Source organism: Callionymus lyra, chromosome 13 (assembly GCF_982586985.1).
Source record: "Callionymus lyra chromosome 13, fCalLyr1.hap1.1, whole genome shotgun sequence".
NCBI lineage: Eukaryota > Metazoa > Chordata > Actinopteri > Syngnathiformes > Callionymidae > Callionymus > Callionymus lyra.
The window spans coordinates 2079767-2098575 of NC_141830.1; the positions used below are offsets into that span (position 1 = coordinate 2079767).

Below are 18809 nucleotides of genomic sequence, written 5' to 3' on the forward strand. Positions count from 1 at the left end.
AGATAGACATCCGTGGACGTCCAGAGATAGAGATCCGTGGACGTCCAGAGATAGACATCCGTGGACGTCCAGAGATAGACATCCGTGGACGTCCAGAGATAGAGATCCGTGGACGTCCAGAGATAGACATCTTCTGACCTCACTTTAGGTTTATCTTCTGACCTCACTTTAGGTTTATCTTCTGACCTCACTTTAGGTTTATCTTCTGACCTCACTTTGTCTCCAGGTTGGCTCAGATGGAACGTTCCAACGGTTCTCTGCCCACAGACAGCAGCTCCGCCACAGGCAGCATGTGAGTCTACACACACGTCTAACATCTACACACTTCTACACACGTCTACACACGTCTAACATCTACACACGTCTAACATCTACACACTTCTACACACGTCTACACAGGTCTACACACATCTAACATCTACACACAACTACACACGTCTAACATCTACACACTTCTACACACGTCTACACACGTCTACACACGTCTAACATCTACACACGTCTAACATCTACACACGTCTAACATCTACACACTTCTACACACGTCTACACACGTCTAACATCTACACACGTCTAACATCTACACACGTCTACACTCTACACTCTGGTTACACACGGTTGTGTTCACGGTCTGTGACAGCATGAGTTGTATGTTCGATATTTACAGTTGTGTTCAATATTTACAGTAGTATTTAATATATACAGTTGAATTTAATATTCACACTTGAATTTATTATTTACAGTAGTATTTCATATTTACAGTAGTGTCTAATATTTACAGTTGTATTTAATATTTGCAGTAGTGTTTAATATTTACAGTAGTATTTAATATTTACAGTATTATATAATATTTACAGTCGTATTTAATATTTACAGTTGTATATAATATTTGCAGTTGTATTTAATATTTACAGTAGTATTTAATATTTACAGTAGTATTTAATATTTACAGTTGTATATAATATTTACAGTAGTATTTAATATTTACAGTAGTATATAATATTTACAGTTGTATATAATATTTACGGTAGTATTTAATATTTGCAGTAGTATTTAATATTTACAGTTGTGTTTAATATTTACAGTTGTATTCCATATTTACAGTTTTATTTAATATTTACAGTAGTATTTAATATTTGCAGTAGTATATAATATTTACAGTTGTATTTAATATTTACAGTAGTATTTAATATTTGCAGTAGTATTTCATATTTGCAGTAGTATATAATATTTACAGTTGTATTTAATATTTACACTAGTATTTAATATTTACAGTAGTATTTCATATTTGCAGTTGTATATAATATTTACAGTAGTATTTCATATTTGCAGTTGTATATAATATTTACAGTAGTATTTCATATTTACAGTTGTATATAATATTTACAGTAGTATTTCATATTTTTGCAGTTGTATATAATATTTACAGTAGTATTTAATATTTGCAGTTGTATATAATATTTACAGTAGTATTTCATATTTACAGTAGTGTCTAATATTTACAGTTGTATTTAATATTTGCAGTAGTGTTTAATATTTACAGTAGTATTTCATATTTACAGAAGTATATAATATTTACAGTTTTATTTAATATTTACAGTAGTATTTCATATTTGCAGTAGTATATAATATTTACAGTTTTATTTAATATTTACAGTAGTATTTAATATTTGCAGTTGTATATAATATTTACAGTTGTATTTAATATTTACACTAGTATTTAATATTTACAGTAGTATTTCATATTTACAGTAGTATATAATATTTACAGTAGTATATAATATTTGCAGTTGTATATAATATGTACAGTAGTATTTCATATTTGCAGTAGTATATAATATTTACAGTAGTATATAATATTTGCAGTAGTATATAATATTTACAGTAGTATATAATATTTGCAGTAGTATATAATATTTACAGTAGTATTCCCTACATCACTGATAAAATTGTACACGTGTTCGTTCATTTAAAAGTAAATACACGTTAAAAAAACACACTTCCATGGAAACGAGTGATTGTTGAGTCAGACGTGTTTCCTGGTTGTGGGTCTGAGGCCCTGAGAAGATGTTCTTATTATAGAGTATTTCCTGGTGACATCATCGGTGCTTGAGATGTTTCTCCTGCAGCTCCAGAAGACTCTGGTCCACTAATGAGAAGCTCCAGAAGACTCTGGTCCACTAATGAGAAGCTCCAGAAGACTCTGGTCCACTAATGAGAAGCTCCAGAAGACTCTGGTCCACTAATGAGAAGCTCCAGAAGACTCTGGTCCACTAATGAGAAGCTCCAGAAGACTCTGGTCCACTAATGAGACGCGAACTAATGCTTTAATAGCATGAAAACAAAAGGATGAAAAACAGCCACGAGGCGCCAGAAGCGTCTCTGAGCCTCTGATCGTAAAACAATAACAAGACAGTCTGAAGATGAAAGAGGAAAATACTTTTAAGAATTCTTCAGTGATTAGAAGATGAAGATGATGATAAGGATGATGAAGATGATGATGATGATGAGGATGAAGATGATGATGATGAAGATGATGAAGATGATGAAGATGATGAAGATGAGGATGAAGATGATAATGAAGATGATGAAGATGATGAGGGTGATGATGAAGATGATGATGAAGATGATGAAGATGATGATGATGAAGATGATGATGAAGGTGATGAAGGTGATGATGAAGATGATGAAGAAGGTGATGATGAAGATGATGACGAAGATGATGATGATGAAGAAGATGAGGATGATGATGAAGATGATGAGGATGATGAATGATGAAGGTGACGAGGATGATGAAGATGAGGATGATAAAGATGATGAAGAAGATGATGAGGATGATGATGAAGATGAGGAGGATGAAGATGATGATGAAGATGAAGATGATAAAGATGATGAGGATGATGAGGATGATGAAGATGATGATGATGATGAGGATGATGATGATGATGATGAGGAGGAGGATGATGTTGATGATAAAGATGATAAAGATGATAAAGATAATGAAGATGATGACGATGATGATGAAGAAGATGAAGATGATGAGGATGATGAAGATGATGAAGATGATGATGAAGATGATGAGGATGATGAAGATGATGAAGATGATGATGAAGAAGATGATGATGATGAAGATGATGATGATGATAAAGATGATGAAGATGATAAAGATGATAAAGCTGATAAAGATGATGAAGATGATGAAGATGATGAGGATGATGAGGATGATGAAGATGATGAATATAATGAGGATGATGAAGATGATGATTATAATGAGGATGATGAAGATGATAAAGATGATAAAGATGATGAGGATGATGAGGATGATGAGGATGATGATGAATATGATGAGGATGATGATGAAGATGATGATGATGATGAAGATGATGAGGATGAAGATGATGAAGATGATGAAGGTGATGATGAAGATGAGGATGATGAAGATGATGAAGAAGGTGATGATTAAGATGATGACGAAGATGATGATGATGAAGTCCCTGAGAAGATGTTCTCCAGCAAGTGTTCCCTCGGAGAGAAAGAAAGAAGTATTTCCTGGTGACATCGGTGCTTGAGATGTTTCTCCTGCAGCTCCAGAAGACTCTGGTCCACTAATGAGAAGCTCCAGAAGACTCTGGTCCACTAATGAGACGCGAACTAATGCTTTAATAGCATGAAAACAAAAGGATGAAAAACAGCCACGAGGCGCCAGAAGCGTCTCTGAGCCTCTGATCGTAAAACAATAACAAGACAGTCTGAAGATGAAAGAGGAAAAGACTTTTAAGAATTCTTCAGTGATAAGAAGATGATGATGATGATGAAGATGATGAAGATGAGGATGATGATGAAGATGATGATGAAGATGATGAAGATGAGGATGATGATGAAGATGAAGATGATGATGAAGATGATGAAGAAGATGAGGATGAAGATGATGATGATGATGATGAAGATGAAGATGATGAAGATGATGAAGATGATGAAGATGAGGATGAAGATGATAATGAAGATGATGAAGATGATGAGGGTGATGATGAAGATGATGATGAAGATGATGAAGATGATGATGATGAAGATGATGATGAAGGTGATGAAGGTGATGATGAAGATGATGAAGAAGGTGATGATGAAGATGATGACGAAGATGATGATGATGAAGAAGATGAGGATGATGATGAAGATGATGAGGATGATGAATGATGAAGATGACGAGGATGATGAAGATGAGGATGATAAAGATGATGATGAAGAAGATGATGAGGATGATGATGAAGATGAGGAGGATGAAGATGATGATGAAGATGAAGATGATAAAGATGATGAGGATGATGAGGATGATGAAGATGATGATGATGATGAGGATGATGATGATGAGGAGGAGGATGATGTTGATGATAAAGATGATAAAGATGATAAAGATAATGAAGATGATGACGATGATGATGAAGAAGATGAAGATGATGAGGATGATGAGGATGATGAAGATGATGATGATGAAGATGATGATGAAGATGATGAGGATGATGAAGATGATGAAGATGATGATGAAGAAGATGATGATGATGAAGATGATGATGATGATGAAGATGATAAAGATGATAAAGCTGATAAAGATGATGAAGATGATGAAGATGATGAGGATGATGAGGATGATGAAGATGATGAATATAATGAGGATGATGAAGATGATGATTATAATGAGGATGATGAAGATGATAAAGATGATAAAGATGATGAGGATGATGAGGATGATGAGGATGATGATGAATATGATGAGGATGATGATGAAGATGATGATGATGATGAAGATGATGAGGATGAAGATGATGATGAAGATGATGAAGGTGATGATGAAGATGATGAAGAAGGTGATGATTAAGATGATGACGAAGATGATGATGATGAAGAAGATGAGGATGATGATGAAGATGATGAAGATGATGAGGATGATGAATGATGATGAAGATGAGGATGATAAAGATGATGAAGAAGATGAAGATGATGATGAAGATGAGGAGGATGAAGATGATGAAGAAGATGAAGATGATGAAGAAGATGATGAAGATGATGAAGATGATGAGGATGATGAAGATGATGAAGATGATGATGAGGATGATGAAGATGATGAGGGTGATGATGAGGATGATGATGATGATGCTGAAGATGATGATGAGGAGGATGAAGATGATGATAAAGATGATAAAGATAATGAGTATGATGAAGATGATGAAGATGATGAAGAAGATGAAGATGATGAGGATGATGATGAGGATGATGAAGATGATGATGAAGAAGATGATGAAGATGATGATGAAGATGATGAGGATGATGAAGATGATGAAGATGATGATGAAGAAGATGATGATGATGAAGATGATGATAAAGATGATGAAGATGATAAAGATGATAAAGATGATGAAGATGATGAGGATGATGAGGATGATGAAGATGATGAATATAATGAGGATGATGAAGATGATGAATATAATGAGGATGATGAAGATGATAAAGATGATAAAGATGATGAGGATGATGAGGATGATGAATATAATGAGGATGATGAAGATGATGAGGATGATGATGAATATGATGATGAAGATGATGATGAAGATGATGAAGATGAATATGATGAAGATGATGAAGATGATGAATATGATGAAGATGATGAAGATGATGAAGATGATGAATATGATGAGGATGATGATGAATATGATGAGGATGATGATGAAGATGATGATGATGATGATGAATATGATGAAGATGATGAAGATGATGACGATGATGAATATGATGAAGATGATGAAGATGATGATGAATATGATGAAGATGATGATGAAGATGATGATGATGATGATGAAGAAGTAAGGACGATGATGATGAGGATGATGATGATGATGAAGATGATGAAGATGATGAAGATGATAAAGATGATAAAGATGATGAAGATGATAAAGATGATAAAGATGATAAAGATGATAAAGATGATGAAGATGATGAGGATGATGAGGATGATGAATATAATGAGGATGATGAAGATGATGATGAATATGATGATGAAGATGATGATGAAGATGATGAATATGATGAAGATGATGAAGATGATGAATATGATGAAGATGATGAATATGATGAAGATGATGAAGATGATGAAGATGATGAATATGATGAGGATGATGATGAATATGATGAGGATGATGATGAAGATGATGATGATGATGATGAAGATGATGAATATGATGAAGATGATGAAGATGATGAAGATGATGACGATGATGAATATGATGAATATGATGAAGATGATGATGAATATGATGAAGATGATGATGAAGATGATGATGATGATGATGAAGAAGTAAGGACGATGATGATGAGGATGATGATGATGATGATGAAGATGATGAAGATGATAAAGATGATGAAGATGATAAAGATGATAAAGATGATGAGGATGATGAAGATGATGAGGATGATGAAGATGATGAATATAATGAGGATGATGAAGATGATGAATATAATGAGGATGATGATGATGAAGATGATGAAGATGATGAAGATGATGAAGATGATGAGGATTATGAATATGATGATGATGATGAAGATGATGATGATGATGATGAAGATGATGAATATGATGAAGATGATGATGAAGATGATGATGATGAAGAAGTAAGGACGATGATGATGATGATGATGATGATGATAAAGATGATGAAGATGATGAAGATGATAAAGATGATAAAGATGATGAGGATGATGAGGATGATGAAGATGATGAAGATGATGAGGATGATGAAGATGATGAGGATGATGAGGATGATGAATATAATGAGGATGATGAAGATGATGAATATAATGAGGATGATGAATATAATGAGGATGATGAAGATGATAAAGATGATAAAGATGATGAAGATGATAAAGATGATGAGGATGATGAAGATGAGGATGATGATGAAGATGATGAAGATGATGAATATGATGAGGATGATGATGAATATGAAGATGATGATGAAGATGATGAAGATGATGAATATGATGAGGATGATGATGAATATGATGATGATGATGAAGATGATGAAGATGATGAAGATGATGAAGATGATGAATATGATGAAGATGATGATGAAGATGATGATGATGAAGAAGTAAGGACGATGATGATGAGGATGATGATGATGATGATAAAGATGATGAAGATGATGAAGATGATAAAGATGATGAGGATGATGAGGATGATGAAGATGATGAAGATGATGAGGATGATGAGGATGATGAAGATGATGAGGATGATGAGGATGATGAATATAATGAGGATGATGAAGATGATGAATATAATGAGGATGATGAATATAATGAGGATGATGAAGATGATAAAGATGATAAAGATGATGAAGATGATAAAGATGATGAGGATGATGAAGATGATGAATATAATGAGGATGATGAAGATGAGGATGATGATGAAGATGATGATGAAGATGATGAAGATGATGAATATGATGAGGATGATGATGAATATGAAGATGATGATGAAGATGATGAAGATGATGAATATGATGAGGATGATGATGAATATGATGATGATGATGAAGATGATGAAGATGATGAAGATGATGAAGATGATGAATATGATGAAGATGATGAATATGATGAGGATGATGATGAAGATGATGAAGATGATGATGAAGATGATGAAGATGATGATGAAGATGATGAAGATGATGAAGATGATGAAGATGATGAAGATGATAAAGATGATGACGATGATGAAGATGATGAATATGATGATGATGATGAAGATGATGAAGATGATGAATATGATGATGATGAAGATGATGATGAAGATGATGAAGATGATGAGGATGATGATGAAGATGATGAAGATGATGAATATGATGATGATGATGAAGATGATGAAGATGATGAGGATGATGATGAAGATGATGAAGATGATGAGGATGATGATGAAGATGATGATGAAGATGATGAAGATGATGAAGATGATGACGATGATGACGATGATGAAGATGATGAAGATGATGAATATGATGAGGATGATGATGAAGATGATGAAGATGATGAATATGATGAGGATGATGAATATGATGATGATGATGAAGATGATGAAGATGATGATGATGAAGATGATGATGATGAAGATGATGAAGATGATGATGAGGATGATGAAGATGATGATGATGATGATGAGGATGATGAATATGATGAAGATGATGATGATGATGATGAGGATGAAGATGAAGATGAATATGATGAAGATGATGATGATGATGAAGATGATGAATATGATGAAGATGATGATGAAGATGATGATGATGATGATGAAGAAGTAAGGACGATGATGATGAGGATGATGATGATAAAGATGATGAAGATGATGAAGATGATAAAGATGATGAGGATGATGAAGATGATGAGGATGATGATGATGATGAAGATGATGAAGATGATGATGAGGATGATGAAGATGATGATGATGATGATGAGGATGATGAATATGATGAAGATGATGATGATGATGATGAGGATGAAGATGAAGATGAATATGATGAAGATGATGATGATGATGAAGATGATGAATATGATGAAGATGATGATGAAGATGATGATGATGATGATGAAGAAGTAAGGACGATGATGATGAGGATGATGATGATAAAGATGATGAAGATGATGAAGATGATAAAGATGATGAGGATGATGAGGATGATAAAGATGATGAAGATGATGAGGATGATGAGGATGATGAATATAATGAGGATGATGAATATAATGAGGATGATGAAGATGATAAAGATGATAAAGATGATGAAGATGATAAAGATGATGAGGATGATGAAGATGATGAAGATGATGAATATAATGAGGATGATGAAGATGATGAGGATGATGATGAAGATGATGATGAAGATGATGAATATGATGAGGATGATGATGAATATGATGAGGATGATGAATATGATGAAGATGATGAATATGATGAAGATGATGAAGATGATGAATATGATGAAGATGATGAAGATGATGAATATGATGATGATGAATATGATGAGGATGATGATGAATATGATGAGGATGATGATGAAGATGATGAAGATGATGAATATGATGATGATGAAGATGATAAAGATGATGACGATGATGAAGATGATGAATATGATGATGATGATGAAGATGATGAAGATGATGAATATGATGATGATGAAGATGATGATGAAGATGATGAAGATGATGAAGATGATGAGGATGATGATGAAGATGATGAAGATGATGAGGATGATGATGAAGATGATGAAGATGATGATGAAGATGATGAAGATGATGAATATGATGAAGATGATGAAGATGATGAAGATGATGACGATGATGACGATGATGAAGATGATGAAGATGATGAATATGATGAGGATGATGATGAAGATGATGAAGATGATGAATATGATGAGGATGATGAATATGATGATGATGAAGATGATGAAGATGATGATGAGGATGATGAAGATGATGATGATGATGATGAGGATGATGAATATGATGAAGATGATGAAGATGATGAAGATGATGATGATGATGATGAGGATGAAGATGAAGATGAAGATGATGATGAAGATGATGATGATGATGATGAGGTGCTGCTGTGGTGGACAAATCAAGCTCCTCTGTTTGAACGCCTCACTCTGGAGAAACTACAGGAAGTGCACAACAGGAAGTGGAACGGATGGTTTCCTGAGCGTCTGGTGAACGAGATAAGAAGGTGCCTCTGACTGAACTAAGAAGATCAATGAAATAAGTTAAGATAAAGTTAAAGATAAAACAATTACACGCTGGTCTGCCTCAGAACTTCTGCCGTGACTCGGCGCTTCTGATGATGTTTCCCACAATGCACTGTTTCAAAGACGCTCTGATGAAGGTTGTCATCGACGCCTCAGGCCGCGAGTCTGTGTTTTTAATTTGTGTTATCTTTGTTCTCCGTCATCCCTCCATCTTTATCTTCTCTTTCATCTGTTCCTCCCTCTCTTCTCTCCTTCATCATCCTCCCTCTCTTCTCTCCTTCATCATCCTCCCTCTCTTCTCTCCTTCATCTTCCTCCGTTCACTCTGTTCCTCCCTCTCTTCTCTCCTTCTTCATCCTCCCTCTCTTCTCTCCTTCATCATCCTCCCTCGCTTCTCTCCTTCATCATCCTCCCTCTCTTCTCTCCTTCATCATCCTCCCTCTCTTCTCTCCTTCATCATCCTCCCTCTCTTCTCTCCTTCTTCATCCTCCCTCTCTTCTCTCCTTCATCATCCTCCCTCTCTTCTCTCCTTCATCCTCCCTCTCTTCTCTCCTTCTTCATCCTCCCTCTCTTCTCCCCTTCATCTTCCTCCCTCTCTTCTCTCCTTCATCCTCCCTCTCTTCTCTCCTTCATCCTCCCTCTCTTCTCCCCTTCATCTTCCTCCCTCTCTTCTCCCCTTCATCTTCCTCCCTCTCTTCTCTCCTTCATCATCCTCCCTCTCTTCTCTCCTTCATCCTCCCTCTCTTCCCTCCTTCATCATCCTCCCTCTCTTCTCTCCTTCATCATCCTCCCTCTCTTCTCTCCTTCATCATCCTCCCTCTCTTCTCTCCTTCATCTTCCCTCTCCTCTCCTTCATCATCCTCCGTTCACTCTGTTCCTCCCTCTCTTCTCTCCTTCATCTTCCTCCCTCTCTTCTCTCCTTCATCTTCCTCCCTTCACTTTGTTCCTCCCTCTCTTCTCCTCTTCATCATCCTCCCTCTCTTCTCTCCTTCATCATCCTCCCTCTCTTCTCTCCTTCTTCATCCTCCCTCTCTTCTCTCCTTCATCATCCTCCCTCTCTTCTCTCCTTCATCATCGTCCCTCTCTTCTCTCCTTCATCATCCTCCCTCTCTTCTCTCCTTCATCATCGTCCCTCTCTTCACTCCTTCATCATCCTCCCTTCACTCTGTTCCTCCCTCTCTTCTCTCCTTCATCATCCTCCGTTCACTCTGTTCCTCCCTCTCTTCTCTCCTTCATCATCCTCCGTTCACTTTGTTCCTCCCTCTCTTCTCTCCTTCATCATCCTCCGTTCACTCTGTTCCTCCCTCTCTTCTCTCCTTCATCATCCTCCCTTCACTCGTCTTCCTGTGGCAGGAAGTCAAGGAATTCAACTCTTCCGTCATCTTCTAAACCCTGAACACTCCCTCTGTTCCCTCGTTCCTCTCCTTTATCTCCGCGGCGCCACAGTCTGGCAGATGTTGGTGTCGAGCTTCAGAAGAAGCGTCGCCAGGCGTCGTGGAGACGCTGCTGCGAGGGTTCAGATTAGAAAACTCCCTCCAGACGCCGGCGTTCGAAAATGATCGTCGTCTCTTCACCTCCCGGACTCTCGTTCCGACCCAGTATTTCCCGGAGCTCACGGTTCATGATCCTCCTCGTCCTTCGCTGGTTCGTCTCCGTCCGCTCGACTCCGGCTGTCAATCATCTTAACGACGTCTCTCGTCCTCGCCTTGTTCGATGGTTCGTCCCTGATCCGACGTTTATTAACCACCTCACGATCTATCGGTTCTTTTTCTCTTCATTTCAAACTTCTTTAGTAGACAGTTTCTTTGTACAATACTTCATTGAAAACATGTTGTGTTCAATAATACTTCATTGAAAACATGTCGTGTTCAACAATACTTCATTGAAAACATGTTGTGTTCAACAATACTTCATTAAAAACATGTCGTGTCTAACAATACTTCATTGAAAACATGTCGTGTTCAACCATACTTCATTAAAAACATGTCGTGTCTAACAATACTTCATTGAAAACATGTTGTGTCCAACAATACTTCATTAAAAACATGTCGTGTCTAACAATACTTCATTAAAAACATGTCGTGTCTAACAATACTTCATTGAAAACATGTCGTGTCCAACAATACTTCATTAAAAACATGTCGTGTCTAACAATACTTCATTGAAAACATGTCGTGTTCAACAATACTTCATTGAAAACATGTCGTGTTCAACAATACTTCATTGAAAACATGTCGTGTTCAACAATATTTCATTGAAAACATGTCGTGTCCAACAATACTTCATTGAAAACATGTCGTGTTCAACAATACTTCATTGAAAACATGTCGTGTTCAACAATACTTCATTGAAAACATGTCGTGTTCAACAATACTTCATTGAAAACATGTTGTGTTCAACAATACTTCATTGAAAACATGTCGTGTTCAACAATACTTCATTGAAAACATGTCGTGTTCAACAGTACTTCATTGAAAACATGTCGTGTTCAATAATACTTCATTGAAAACATGTCGTGTTCAACAATACTTCATTGAAAACATGTTGTGTTCAACAATACTTCATTGAAAACATGTCGTGTTCAACAATACCTCATTGAAAACATGTCGTGTTCAACAATACTACATTGAAAACATGCCGTGTTCAACAATACTTCATTGAAAACATGTCGTGTTCAACAATACTTCATTGAAAACATGTCGTGTTCAATAATACTTCATTGAAAACATGTTGTGTTCAACAATACTTCATTGAAAACATGTCGTGTTCAACAGTACTTCATTGAAAACATGTCGTGTTCAACAATACTTCATTGAAAACATGTTGTGTTCAACAATACTTCATTGAAAACATGTCGTGTTCAACAATACTTCATTGAAAACATGTCGTGTCCAACAATACTTCATTGAAAACATGTCGTGTTCAACAGTACTTCATTGAAAACATGTCGTGTTCAACAATACTTCATTGAAAACATGTCGTGTTCAACAATACTTCATTGAAAACATGTCGTGTTCAACAATACTTCATTGAAAACATGTTGTGTTCAACAATACTTCATTGAAAACATGTTGTGTTCAACAATACTTCATTGAAAACATGTTGTGTTCAACAATACTTCATTGAAAACATGTCGTGTTCAACAATACTTCATTGAAAACATGTCGTGTTCAACAATACTTCATTGAAAACATGTCGTGTTCAACAATACTTCATTGAAAACATGTCGTGTTCAACAAAACCTCATTGAAAACATGTCGTGTTCAACAATACTTTATTGAAAACATGTCGTGTTCAACAATACTTCATTGAAAACATGTCGTGTTCAACAATACTTCATTGAAAACATGTCGTGTTCAACAATACTTCATTGAAAACATGTTGTGTCCAACAATACTTCATTGAAAACATGTTGTGTCCAACAATACTTCATTGAAAACATGTTTTGTTCAACAATACTTCATTGAAAACATGTCGTGTTCAACAATACTTCATTGAAAACATGTTGTGTTCAACAATACTTCATTGAAAACATGTTGTGTTCAACAATACTTAATTGAAAACATGTTGTGTTCAATAATACTTCATTGAAAACATGTTGTGTTCAACAATACTTCATTGAAAACATGTCGTGTCCAACAATACTTCATTGAAAACATGTTGTGTTCAACAATACTTCATTGAAAACATGTCGTGTCCAACAATACTTCATTGAAAACATGTTGTGTCCAACAATACTTCATTGAAAACATGTTGTGTCCAACAATACTTCATTGAAAACATGTTTTGTTCAAAAGTACTTCATTGAAAACATGTCATGTTCAACAATACTTCATTGAAAACATGTCGTGTTCAACAATACTTCATTGAAAACATGTCGTGTTCAACAATACTTCATTGAAAACATGTCGTGCTCAACAAAACCTCATTGAAAACATGTCGTGTTCAACAATACTTCATTGAAAACATGTTGTGTCCAACAATACTTCATTGAAAACATGTTGTGTCCAACAATACTTCATTGAAAACATGTTTTGTTCAACAGTACTTCATTGAAAACATGTCGTGTTCAACAATACTTCATTGAAAACATGTCGTGTTCAACAATACTTCATTGAAAACATGTTGTGTCCAACAATACTTCATTGAAAACATGTCGTGTTCAACAATACTTCATTGAAAACATGTCGTGTTCAACAATACTTCATTGAAAACATGTTGTGTCCAACAATACTTCATTGAAAACATGTCGTGTCCAACAATACTTCATTGAAAACATGTCGTGTTCAACAGTACTTCATTGAAAACATGTCGTGTTCAACAATACTTCATTGAAAACATGTCGTGTTCAACAATACTTCATTGAAAACATGTCGTGTTCAACAATACTTCATTGAAAACATGTTGTGTTCAACAATACTTCATTGAAAACATGTTGTGTTCAACAATACTTCATTGAAAACATGTTGTGTTCAACAATACTTCATTGAAAACATGTTGTGTTCAACAATACTTCATTGAAAACATGTCGTGTTCAACAATACTTCATTGAAAACATGTCGTGTTCAACAATACTTCATTGAAAACATGTCGTGTTCAACAAAACCTCATTGAAAACATGTCGTGTTCAACAATACTTTATTGAAAACATGTCGTGTTCAACAATACTTCATTGAAAACATGTCGTGTTCAACAATACTTCATTGAAAACATGTCGTGTTCAACAATACTTCATTGAAAACATGTTGTGTCCAACAATACTTCATTGAAAACATGTTGTGTCCAACAATACTTCATTGAAAACATGTCGTGTTCAACAATACTTCATTGAAAACATGTTGTGTCCAACAATACTTCATTGAAAACATGTCGTGTTCAACAATACTTCATTGAAAACATGTCGTGTTCAACAATACTTCATTGAAAACATGTTGTGTCCAACAATACTTCATTGAAAACATGTCGTGTCCAACAATACTTCATTGAAAACATGTCGTGTCCAACAATACTTCATTGAAAACATGTCGTGTCCAACAATACTTCATTGAAAACATGTCGTGTTCAACAATACTTCATTGAAAACATGTCGTGTTCAACAATACTTTATTGAAAACATGTCGTGTTCAACAATACTTCATTGAAAACATGTCGTGTTCAACAATACTTCATTGAAAACATGTCGTGTTCAACAATACTTCATTGAAAACATGTCGTGTTCAACAATACTTTATTGAAAACATGTCGTGTTCAACAATACTTCATTGAAAACATGTCGTGTTCAACAGTACTTCATTGAAAACATACTCATACCTCAGGTTAAACCAAATGTACTTCAGGAAATGAAAAAACAAGCTGCTTAGTGACTTGTTATGATTTTATTCTTCTGTTCCATCAGCAAATCACTCGTAATCTGACAGGATTCTGCCGTCATGAGTATTAGTGTCTTCATCTCACATCAGGAATGCAAAGAGAAGGTTTTAGTTCGACGATGAATCCTACACTTGAATTTGAAGGTCGTGGAAGTGAAGCTACACGTGTTGTTATGATGGTTTTGACACAGAGATCATCTTGACTTTATTTTAATCTCAGGGTCAAACCAATGGATGGATGGTTGATGAGATCATTGCTTGGATGGATGATTTATTAGAAGGTTGGATTTATGGTTCATTGAATCTTTGGATGGATGGATGGATGGATGGATGGATGGATGTTTGGTTTAATGGATGGATGGATGGTTGGTTGTTTAGATGGATGGATGGTTGGTTGGTTAGTGGTTTAGATGGATGGATGTTTGGTTAAATGGATGGATGGATGGATGGATGGATGGTTGGTTGTTTAGATGGATGGATCTTTGGTTTAATGGATGGATGAATGGACGGATGGATGGATGGATGGATGGATGGTTGGTTGGTTGTTTAGATGGATGGATCTTTGGTTTAATGGATGGATGGTTGTTTAGATGGATGGATCTTTAGTTTAATGGATGGATGGATGGATGGATGGATGGTTGTTTAGATGGATGGATCTTTGGTTTAATGGATGGATGGATGGATGGTTGGTTGTTTAGATGGATGGATGTTTGATTAAATGGTTTAATGGATGGATTAGATGGATGGCTGGTTGGATAAAAGGATGGTTGGTCGATTAGATGGTTGGATGACAGGATGGATTGTTCGCCCAGTAATTGCAGATTAAGCTCATTTCCAATAATAGAACATAATGAAACAAGTGTTTAATGAAAGTCTTCCCATCACTGGTGTTGTCAGAATCAAGGTCTTCACTGAAGGTCAGAGTGTCCTTCACCTGGTGCTCACGGTCTGAACCTTCTCCTCCCACAGGGACGACGAGCACACACTGATCCTCCAGTACTGCCAGACCCTGGGCGGGGAGAGTTCCCCCTACAGTCAGCCTCAGAGTCCGGCCCAGATCCTGCAGGCGGTGGAAAGGGAGGAGCGCGGCGAGCTGGAGCGAATCATCGCCCGTCTGGAGGAGGAACAGAGGTGAAGCTCAGTGTTCAAGGAGTGTAGAGGAGGAGCTTAAACTCTAGAGGAGGAGTTTTAGCTCTAGAGGAGGAGCTTTACCTCTAGAGGAGGAGCTTTAGCTCTAGAGGAGGAGCTTAAACTCTAGAGGAGGAGCTTTAGCTCTAGAGGAGGAGCTTTAACTCTAGAGGAGGAGCTTAAACTCTAGAGGAGGAGCTTTAGCTCTAGAGGAGGAGCTTTAGCTCTAGAGGAGGAGCTTTAGCTCTAGAGGAGGAGCTTAAACCCTAGAGGAGGAGCTTAAGCTCTAGAGGAGGAGCTTTAACTCTAGAGGAGGAGCTTTAGCTCTAGAGGAGGAGCTTTAACTCTAGAGGAGGAGCTTTAGCTCTAGAAGAGGAGCTTTAACTCTAGAGGAGGAGCTTAAGCTCTAGAGGAGGAGCTTTAACTCTAGGAGGAGCTTTAGCTCTAGAGGAGGAGCTTTAGCTCTAGAGGAGGAGCTTAAGCTCTAGAGGAGGAGCTTTAACTCTAGAGGAGGAGCTTAAGCTCTAGAGGAGGAGCTTTAACTCTAGGAGGAGCTTTAGCTCTAGAGGAGGAGCTTTAGCTCTAGAGGAGGAGCTTAAGCTCTAGAGGAGGAGCTTTAGCTCTAGAGGAGGAGCTTAAGCTCTAGAGGAGGAGCTTTAACTCTAGAGGAGGAGCTTTAGCTCTAGAGGAGGAGCTTTAGCTCTAGAGGAGGAGCTTTAACTCTAGAGGAGGAGCTTTAACTCTAGAGGAGGAGCTTAAGCTCTAGAGGAGGAGCTTTAACTCTAGGAGGAGCTTTAGCTCTAGAGGAGGAGCTTTAACTCTAGAGGAGGAGCTTTATCTCTAGAGGAGGAGCTTAAGCTCTAGAGGAGGAGCTTAAGCTCTAGAGGAGGAGCTTAAGCTCTAGAAGAGGAGCTTAAACTCTAGAGGAGGAGCTTAAGCTCTAGAGGAGGAGCTTTAGCTCTAGAGGAGGAGCTTAGACTCTAGAGGAGGAGCTTTAGCTCTAGAGGAGGAGCTTTAGCTCTAGAGGAGGAGCTGAAACCCTAGAGGAGGAGCTTAAACTCTAGAGGAGGAGCTTAACATCTAGAGGAGGAGCTTAAACTCTAGAGGAGGAGCTTTAGCTCTAGAGGAGGAGCTTTAACTCTAGAAGAGGAGCTTTAACTCTAGAGGAGGAGCTTAAACCCTAGAGGAGGAGCTTAAGCTCTAGAGGAGGAGCTTTAGCTCTAGAGGAGGAGCTTTAACTCTAGAGGAGGAGCTTTAGCTCTAGAGGAGGAGCTTTAGCTCTAGAGGAGGAGCTTTAACTCTAGAGGAGGAGCTTTAACTCTAGAGGAGGAGCTTAAACTCTAGAGGAGGAGCTTTAGCTCTAGAGGAGGAGCTTAAGCTCTAGAGGAGGAGCTTTAACTCTAGAGGAGTCGTGAGATGTGAAGTAGAATAACTTGAAAGACGAGAAACATTTAGTCAAACCGCGGATTGAAGCGACTCTGTGGTCATAATGTATCGGCATCTCCTGCAGGGCCCTGCAGCGGGAGTACGAGCAGCTGAAGGAGCAGCACGGCCAGCGGGGGGCGCCGGCCGGAGGCCCCTGGGAGCCGGAGGGCTCGTCCTCTAACATGGACGAGTCGGACCTCCTGGCCGAGGCCAAGCTGCTGCGACAACACAAGGGCCGCCTGGAGGGTCGGATGCACATCCTGGAGGAACACAACAAGCAGCTGGAGTCGCAGCTCGCACGCCTGCGGCAGCTGCTGCACCAGGTGAGCGACGCCCGCACCGCCTAGACCAGAGGTCGCGACCTCAGGGACCGACCGTCGGATAGAACCGGTTTCAGAATAAACCATAATGTTACATCAACTACATCTTGACGTGTCACGAGCTGAAAGTTCGACTTGTTCTTGTCAAACAAACACAGAAATAATCAATGATCAATAACTGTGACTCTGATGAAGAACTACCTGTGACTCTGAAGAAGTAACTAATCTGCAACAATGTGTCACTCGTCAGCCGGAGGTGGATCTGAGGGCGAACGGTGTTTCCTCCCCCACGGTGCACGATCCACTGACAGAGAACTCAGGTGAGTCACTCCATGAATGACTCGTGTGTGTTGATGCTGCACAACATCCTGTTGACTCACAACTAGCTCGGACACAAACTGCTTATACACACACCTGTGTATTCGTGTGTCTGTACTTGTGTGTATTCGTACATGTGTGAATGTATCTGAATGATTTTACCGAGGGGAATCAAGTACAGCAAAAACAATAAAGGACCCAGAACAGAACCTTGAGGGACTCCACACAACAGATCTGCCGATTCAGACCTCATTTGATTGACAGATACACTAAAACTGCGACCAGAAAGGTAAGATGAGAACCATTCTAACACAGACCCAGACAGTCTTCATCCCTCAGTCTTCTCAGCAGGATCTGGTTCAACTGTGTCAAAGGCTGAGGACAGATCCAAGAGAACCAGAACATCATGATGTCACTGGACACCTTCAGTAAAGCTGAATCCGTAGAGTGATCTTGGACAAGAAA

General features: G+C 37.6%; 1 protein-coding gene across 5 annotated transcripts in view; it reads left to right on the forward strand.

Annotated features, from left to right (window-relative positions):
- Positions 1-18809, forward strand: part of utrn (utrophin) — a 262181-nt gene that overhangs the window by 239663 nt on the left and 3709 nt on the right. For all 5 annotated transcript variants that reach the window (XM_087805312.1, XM_087805309.1, XM_087805311.1 and 2 more), the window contains 4 exons: positions 227-292; positions 16123-16284; positions 17792-18029; positions 18277-18346. In XM_087805312.1, the coding sequence (XP_087661438.1) occupies positions 227-292; positions 16123-16284; positions 17792-18029; positions 18277-18346 (536 nt within the window). The remainder of the gene's footprint in view (positions 1-226; positions 293-16122; positions 16285-17791; positions 18030-18276; positions 18347-18809) is intronic.